This window comes from Leiobunum rupestre, chromosome 1 (assembly GCF_980474605.1).
Source record: "Leiobunum rupestre chromosome 1, qqLeiRupe1.1.hap1, whole genome shotgun sequence".
Lineage (NCBI taxonomy): Eukaryota > Metazoa > Arthropoda > Arachnida > Opiliones > Sclerosomatidae > Leiobunum > Leiobunum rupestre.
In genome coordinates, this window is record NC_143384.1 from 44,370,041 (window position 1) to 44,378,921 (window position 8,881).

At 38.2% G+C, this 8,881-nt stretch overlaps 1 protein-coding gene across 2 annotated transcripts; it reads left to right on the forward strand.

Moving 5' to 3' along the window:
- The first annotated feature begins 360 nt into the window (after positions 1–360).
- On the forward strand, positions 361–3,007 carry LOC149963048 (uncharacterized). Of its 2 annotated transcripts, none has more exons than XM_090180357.1 (2): positions 361–642; positions 710–3,007. In XM_090180357.1, the coding sequence occupies exon 2, from the start codon at positions 760–762 to the stop codon at positions 2,968–2,970; it is 2,211 nt and encodes a 736-aa protein (XP_090036483.1). In that variant the 5' UTR covers positions 361–642; positions 710–759; the 3' UTR covers positions 2,971–3,007. The 2 variants fall into 2 exon arrangements, with proteins under 2 accessions (XP_090036483.1, XP_090036484.1); XM_090180358.1 differs by lacking the exon at positions 361–642 and having other exon boundaries at positions 714–831; positions 930–3,007.
- Positions 3,008–8,881: the final 5,874 nt, after the last annotated feature.

The following is an 8,881-nucleotide window of genomic DNA, read 5'->3' on the forward strand; positions in this document are numbered from 1 at the left end:
TATGGGGGCTCCGTCCTTCACATCCCACCGGGAAGACCCCTTACCCCCTTTTCTAGCTAATTATCGTGAAACCTAATGATATCGTACCAAGTGAAATCATAGCTATGCAATGTCATAATTAGTTTCGCTTTATCCACATTTATTTATCGCCGTTGCTCAACCTACTGCACTCCAATAATATAAAAAATAAGTTATACCGAGCTGTAAGCACTTCTCCGAAAAAAGCATCTCAGAGTCATCTCGTAAAAACCACTAAACTGGTTCCTTCAAGCTGGTCTATTAATTCTATGTTTTCCCGCCTTAACTTAACCACGGCCCCCTGCACGTAACTTTCGCCTCGCTGCTCGGCTGTTCTCTCACAACAATTACTTTGCTTTCTTGGAAGTCACAAATACGTAGTGGAGATTTTTATACGAAAAGTAATCAATTTAATATTAACTTAAAGAAGATATTTTAGTAACAAAACGTTAAAAATATATATATATATATATTTTAATGAGGGAACTTCGGGGGAAACACCAGCTATTGGAACGGCGAAAGTTTACTCCAAAAAAAGGGAAAACCTCGACCGTCACGTCGCAGCGTTGAACGCCGTCAATTGATTCGATTCACTGGAGTGGAATCCCTCGCGAGGCGAATACGGTAGTTTTCTTTCATTGCAGTGGTTTTGCTTGAAATTAATTCTCTGAATTTGAATATTTATCTTTAGGAATACAAGAAAGCTGTCTTCGTTATCGAGATTGGATTCCAATTGTAGCTATGGAACTTGCTTGGAAAACAAGAGCTTTAATCTATGCGGTGAGGAGAGGAGATAATAAGAATGTACGAACGCTTTTGAATTCTGGAGCCGACGTCAATGGAGGAATCTTCGCCGAACAAACGCCGTTATTTTTCGCCGTGGAGAGCTCCAATTTGGTCGTGTGTCAGACGCTGCTGGAGGCAGGCGCTGACCCCAATTTTCGACGCCCAGGAGAGCAAAATGTCCCGACTCTGCCGTTAGCCTTGGCGTGTAAGACTGGACCTGTGGAAATGGTGAAAATGCTGTTGGAAAAAGGGGCTGATGTCAATATGGCTGGCTATGCAGGAATATGCGCTATCCATGTCGCGTCTAATGTTGGTAACCACGAAGCTGTTGCGTTATTGCTCGAAAAAGCCGACTTAAACAAAGCTTCCAAATCGGGCTCGACGGCTCTCATTGGGGCATCTTACGAAGGTCATCTAGAGGTCATCCGCTTACTGTTGGAGAAGGGAGCGAACGTTGATCAACCGGACAAGACTAACTACACTGCGCTTCACGTGGCGGCGCTAGAGGGCCATCTTGCAGTTGTCGATATTTTGTTATGTCACGGCGCGAGTGTTAACGTTCCGAATAAATTCAAATGCACACCTCTCTTCGCCGCCATTCGGCAGCGTCACGACGACATCGTTCAGCTGTTATTGAAAGCCGGAGCCGATCCTAATTCGAAGAATGGCGACTGTATGACTCCGTTGCACTTAACAACAACCGTTGCAGTGGCGAAAATGTTGTTGGAGAATGGCGCTAAAGTGAATGCGATTGACGACGGCGGATTCACACCGTTACACGTATTTTGTCGGAGTGGAAATACGGATTTGGTTCGGCTTTCACTTCAATATAATGCTGATCCTCATCAAGCCAGTTTGAAAGGGTCTACATCATTGGAGGTAGCTCGTAGAGGTGGGCATATGCATTTGGTCGACATGATGCACCGACATGATGCGTCGAACAAAGCCAAGGCGAAAGCTAAAGCAAAGAAAGCTAGAAGAAATCAGAGAAAGAATGCGTTGAAAGAAAATGATGTTGATGTTGAAAATCAAGATATGGCTCGGTTTCCTTACGCAGTGGTTGAATCCCAGTCTAAGGATAACGCCCATGAAGATAGACAAACTTTAAAGTTTTGGACTGAGCCAGACGTTATTACTTCAGAGTCTGAAATCAAAGAAGGCAAAACCATCTCCGAGTCTGCAGCCCAGTCTCAGGATAACGTTATTACGAATGTAACAGAGGATAACGACTCCGAATCGCAAATTATGACTCAGATTCCTGATGAAATAGACGTCATCCAATCCGGAGAAGTTAGAGAGAAATTGAAGACGAAGGCTAAAACAGGCCTAACTTCTTCAGAGTCGGAAATGGAAAAAAGCAAGACCGTGTCTGAGCCCGCTGGAGCCACTAATGCGGAATATGATCGTGTGGAATATGCCAGAAAATTACAAAGAGACAAAGACGCGCTCAAAGAGAAGATGCAGTCCAGCAACGACCCAGAAGAGACCAAGCGATTGTCCGAAGAAGTGGACAAACTTAGCGAGCTGATTAGCCAAGAAGCGGAGGCTCTTTTCCGGGAAGGAATCCAAAAGATGGAAAACGTTATAGCGGGCATTAAAATCGAAGATAAAGGAATAAAGGACCCATCAGACACACAAAATGGAACCCAGCCTGTATCTGTATTAGACACAGTATATGGAACCAAGCCCAAATGCGATTTAGACCAATTCAACGGAACCAAGCCCAAATGCGATTTAGACCAATTCAACGGAACCAAGCAAAAATCCGATTTAGACCAATTCAACGGAACCAAGCCCAAATCCGATTTAGACCAATTCAACGGAACCAAGCCCAAATCCGATTTAGACCAATTCAACGGAACCAAGCCCAAATCCGATTTAGACCAATTCAACGGAACCAAGCCCAAATCCGATTTAGACCAATTCAACGGAACCAAGCCCAAATGCGATTTAGACCAATTCAACGGAACCAAGCCCAAATGCGATTTAGACCAATTCAACGGAACCAGGCCCAAATGCGATTTAGACCAATTCAACGGAACCAAGCCCAAATGCGATTTAGACCAATTCAACGGAACCAAGCCCAAATGCGATTTAGACCAATTCAACGGAACCAAGCCCAAATGCGATTTAGACCGTAATTCGGAAAATTTTCCGGAAAATTAACAACACTAGCCCCAATATTAGACAATTTTAAAACCATTCCTTTAGAATTTTTATGACATTTGTATTTTTAGATAAAATAATTAAAATCGCATCAATAAATTAAAATGGCTTGTATTTCTCTTCAAACTCATTTTACTTCTAAAAGTACATTGATGAACTTTTGCCTCCTTTTTGGGAGCCCATATCTCTGAAACGAAGTACTTTAGGAACCCTGTTTATTGAACATTTTTTACTCATAGAGACCCATAGAATGCATATAGAAAGTTTCGGTACTCTTATCCGTAACACCCTGTATTTCAAGCACCTCAACACAACTTTTCAAGAGCATGTGAATTGGTAAGTATTTATATTAATTACTAGCCATTATAGTAGAAACAAGATCAAAATTTTAAAACTCCTAGAGCGAAAATGTTTGGTTAAAGCTAAAGAAATTCAGGTAAAGGAGCGGTAAAATTTCAGCTTTCAAAAAGAATAAAATGAGAGGACGGGCAATTTAAGCCGTGGGACTAACCAAGTCTGTCAGATGGTCTGTACACCGATTACGCGTACTCATTATCTCATTAGTACAGTCAAAGGTACGGGCTTGTACAATGTACACCCATTACGCGGAGTGACTAGCCCCTCGATCTTAATTAGCTCTCCAAAAGGAGTAAAATGATAAGTATATCCAATTTATTTTTATTCATAACCGACAATTATCCAAAAAAAATATACGAATAAACCTACTATTTTTGCATGTTAAATCGCTGTTTATTCTTACAAAATGTTAATAAATAAACAGTTAACCAAAATTATTATGATTAATCGAAATTTTGCCGGTTAATTTATTTGTTCCGCCGATCTCTTTTTGAGCCGTAGGGTGCCGAAAGTGTGGGCATTTGGAAGTTTTGGGTTATTAGTAACTTGATGTTTAGATTTGAAGTGACGTAAAAGTGTAACCAATTTTCTGATTTGATTCTCAACATTACTCTCCATTTGGCTCATTTTGAAGCGATATTAGGCTTAGCGTTTTTAAATATTCGCGGCAAATGAGAACATACCCTCTAGCAAAGATAATATAACTACGTACCCTAGATTCGAAATCCAGCTCCTTTCATGTAACGCCGGCTCTTACTGAGTTCCCGCCGGAAGTCGGAAAAAACTACCTCCATCGAGCTGGCAGGGCTACCGACATCTAGTTAAAATGTCAAGTTTTAGTGAAAATTGCGCTGTGGTTTTTGACTTGCGGTTTTCAAGATACCGGATATTTTTGCATTATATTGTTTTAAAACAATAATGGATCATGCCTGTAGCTCTAAAAATGTTTCTAAACGAAAGAAAACTAAAGGTGAGTAATATAATTTTGGGATATCTATTGAATTCCTTATTTCTCACCCTGCTATGGAGCCCGATTTTTCCGACTTCCGGCGCGAACTCAGTAAAAGCCTCACGAGGAAACGCGCTATCTAGAAACGCCGTGATTTCGAATCTAGGGTACGTAGTTATATTATCTTTGCCTCTAGCGATTAAAAAAATCAAGCTTATTTTCGGCGAAATATTTCGTCAAGTGGGAACTAGGCTTAAAGGCTACTTAATAACTTTAACTTTATAATTGGTGTGTAAAAGGATTTTTGTATTGGGGATTTTTGGGATAGCAAATATCATTGGGTTAGATTAAAGGTTGCTATTTTAATTGTATTACATTTAAGAGCTTTTGACCTTTCCATAATAGGGGAGCCAATCTGTAAGCACAAAAACTATAAAAACCATGGTAATAACACAGAAATATACAACACTTTCAACATAAAAATACCCTTGGAAAGAACATTAATAAGGATATTTGAAATTAGTGGTTTTTAATCGTTTATAATGGAAAATATATCAACTGAGAAAATAATGAAAACACGTAAAACATTGTCTCTTTAAGTGGGAGATGAACAATTGAGTTATATTATGATCCATTTCAGGGTCGTATGGTTAATGGTTTATGAAGAATATCTTTTATGGTTAAACCTTAGGAAACCACAAAAATATAAAATTAAAAAAAAAGTGTTTCCGGGATATCGTCGACAGCCGCTGCGGGTAATAAAATGTGCGATTTTCATTGTCTTGTTGCGCCATCTAGAAACCAAAATTGGAATTTAACAATCGTGGTCTCGTGCATATTTGAAAGAGATGACATTCCTCTCATTTTTACCTCTCCGAGGGGACTTTGTACCCTAGGAGGGGTTATACAACCACCGTGTCTGTCTGTGAGGCCTGCGTACGAGATCGCATTTTCGGGGCAAAGGGTAATCACTGCGTACCCAGTTCTTAGAATCAGGGAAAAGGTTTTTCCAAAAGCGCCCTCTTTTTATTATTGGGTGTAGTATAAATTTTTAATCGGCCGGGATTCGAACCCGAGCCCTCTTGCACGACAGGTGAGCGTTCTACCGCAGAACTACGGATACAGTTACGCTTCCGAGGAGAGGTATATTTTGGCTTGCCAACTTGTTAAATTTAAATATTTGAGTTAAATTAAGTTTTTAATTGTTTAAACAAACAAGTAAACATTTTCAAGTAATTAGATGGGATTTTATTTTATATAACTAGAAAAATCGTGTTGATATATTTTGACTTTTGGAACTAAACAAAAATGATGTATTGTATAATTTGCAATTTCAACCAAATGCATAACTTTTGGAACAGTTTTAGAAAATAAGTTCGTTCTACGTTCGTTACACGTATTACGTCATTTTCCGATTTTTCTGCGGATATTTAACTTAAGCCACGATCACACTTGAGCTTAAATGGCAATACGTCTTTCTATTAACTCATTACGCTTGCCGAACTTGTTTTAATGTGTCTCTTTCGTCACTAGATACGTAAGAGTTTAGTTCAGTTTTGAAGGTTAGATCTTTATAAAAAAGGGCGACTCGTTGAATTTTAATTCGTGTCTTGTTCAACTTGTTAAAATGTTCCACGCGCTCTTTAATTTTTTAGCGTAAAAGGCTCGCGCATTTTTTTATTTCAGGGAGCACGCGCGAAATCCCTCGAGCGCATTTACGCTAAAATATCAAGATGCGCGTGGAACTTTTAAACAAGTTGAATAAGACCGAGTTTATGCTATAGCGTCTATTGGCCATCATAGTGGAACGTCACTTCTACGTCACGAGTGACGCACCCGATACATCTAAACAAGAAGGCCAAGGTTACTTTATAGAACGGCCTATTTAGGTCAGTTTGAACGCCAGGTTTGACCAATGAAATGGAGAGAGACTGGCAAGTAAATCTGGGTTCAAGAGAAAGTGCCAACCTGTTAAAATGGAAAAGTTAAACCACGTGATATAGCTACCCAGGTAGCAAAATCTCGTTGATAAACCGTTTGTGAATCGTTGAAACTATGTTGAGAGATATACGTTGTGAAATGGTTGACGATGTCACCAAAATAGACGGTTTATAAAACGGTTGATATTAAGTCTTTTAATACTAACAGAAACCCAAGTATAAACGTTATTTGATTAACGTCTATTAAACGTCAATATGAAATGTTAACAAACTATTAAACGATGCATAATGAACCTAATATAAACGTTTTAGGACTAAAGTCGATTAAACGTCGGTTTTAAACAATTAGTAAATTACTTATCTAGATAGGGTACCCGATATTTCCCGGGAATATACAGCACAACTGCACTAAAGAATTTTTCCCTTAGGTATATACCTTTCACCAAACAGTGCAGGCAATTACCTATTAACAAGCGGCAGTGACAAACATCGTCACGGTCAATACGAAAGTACAACGGTGCCGTAACTCTCTCCACGCATGGCACCGTACCCCATATAACCAACTGAGTTATGCAAATTTAAACAATTATACGTTGATAACACAATAATTTTCCTTTTATGATAAGGCCTAATGTCTATAGAAGAAGGCTTTTAAAAAAACATTACTATACTTTAATCGTTTTCCGTGTGTAGGTACCATGAGATAGTATACCAAATTTGGTCGACCTAAGTTGAAAACTGTAGATTCCTATAGCGGACAAACCAACATATAAATACAGTTTATATTTAGTTAAATATTAACCACTTCTATAACATGTTTTAATTAGAATAGTGGTTAATATTTAACTAAATATAAACTTTTATTATTAGTTAGATTAAAATATTAGTTGATAGCAAAAAACATAACAACGTCTCATGTTTGTCAAAAGATATATCCTTAAAAAGTTAAATAATATAACGATATTTTAACCTTAATATCCACATTAAAAGTGACATTTTTGAATGTGATAAATATAATGTAAATAATGTGGTTTTTTCAACCTAACTATTTTGATGAAAACATGAGTTCTAAAAGAGGTCAATATTTTACTAAATATAAACGTTTATAATTAGTGGGATAGTAACCATTAAACGTTATTTTGACCAAAAACCAAATATTGACCATTTTACAAACGTTATTTTGCTACCTGGGTACTCTACTTTACAAAGAAGCTCGTGCACTTTCGCACTCACTCCCTGAAAAACAAATGTGCACGCGATGAACAGTGGCGTCACCAGGATTTCAAAACTGGCGGCGCTTAAGCCATAAGCCCTGGTCCAAAGAAGTTTAGAAAGTTGACTTGGAAAAATTAAGTTTTTGATGAGTATTTTTAAGGGAGCATTTCGAAGAAACTTTTCGCCACTTGAGTGAATTGGAAAAATTCTGAATTTTAGGAGGTGCTTTTCGGAAACTTTAGGTGGCGCTTTAGAAATGATACAGGTGGCTCAAGCGCCGCCTTAAATACCCTAGCGACGCCCCTGGCGATGAAACTATTATAATCACCATATTTAATGACGTCAATTAATCACGTGCTAATTGATTACTTATGTGCTTTGCAAGTTCGATTGGGTTTAGTTCGCGATGGTCATAATAATCGGGTAGGGTAATATCCAAGGCACCTCGCTAGGCACAAGTCATCTAGGTACTTTTAATGCCTTTAACTCAGGTGGCAGGCGAAGTATTTCAAGGCCATGCTAAGCTGAAATATCACCGATGATATATCCTTCGTACAAGTGTCTGGTTTTTTTCAAGAGATCAGTAAGAATTGGTCTAGTGACTCTTAGAATATAAGGAATTGGCTTTTCGTTCAACCAGTTGATGATACCACTTTTCCTTGTAGCCATGGTTGCGGTAGCTTCTATTTTTTCCCGGTGGTAAGACACGTTATCCAAGACAACAACGCTTCTTATACCCTATTCAGACGAGGCTAATAAAACTGGGTTCAGTAAACCAAAGTTCAAATTTTTATAGCACATATCAGTATAGCTAAATAAGCTCTGGTTTCAAAAACGGGATCTAAACCCGGGTTTATAAGCCTCGTCTGTATATAGTATTAGTGAATTGTTACAAAGAAGTTACTTTTCAAACCGTTCCTGAAAACCGTTCGCATTCATTTCTTCATGATAATCGGGTTTTATTTTGGATTGGAAAAGCTTAAGATTATCGTTAATGAAAACCGTTTATCCCCAGCATGTAAAATGATAAGACGTCCGCCTTTCCACTTGCTACTTTAAGGGTGACAGTTAAACCTTTTTCTTCGCATCGTATATAGCTGATGCTCTTTATGTTTACGGTCTCGTCACACCTAAAATTTAAGACTAATAAGTAATATTAGTATATGTTAGGGTTAGCTATTTTGTTATTGATGTTAACCTATATTTAGTTAATGAACGTAACTGCATAATGATGGCGCCACCTTCTCTACAATTGTTTTATTTCTCACCCGTGTTTGACTAGCGGGGAAAAAGATCAACGAAACGCGCACTTCTCGCGGGGACTTCGTTACGAGCTGTAATGTTGTCAATTTACCTGTTGCAACATGATTTATTAATACAGTTAATTAAATGTTTATTTCATTTACAATTAAGTTTTATTGTTAAGTAAACAACCTTAACAGTATACAAT

Coding starts and splice junctions, on each gene's coding strand:
- LOC149963048 (XM_090180357.1), top strand. CDS start 760: ATGGAACTTGCTTGGAAAACAAGAGCTTTAATCTATGCGGTGAGGAGA.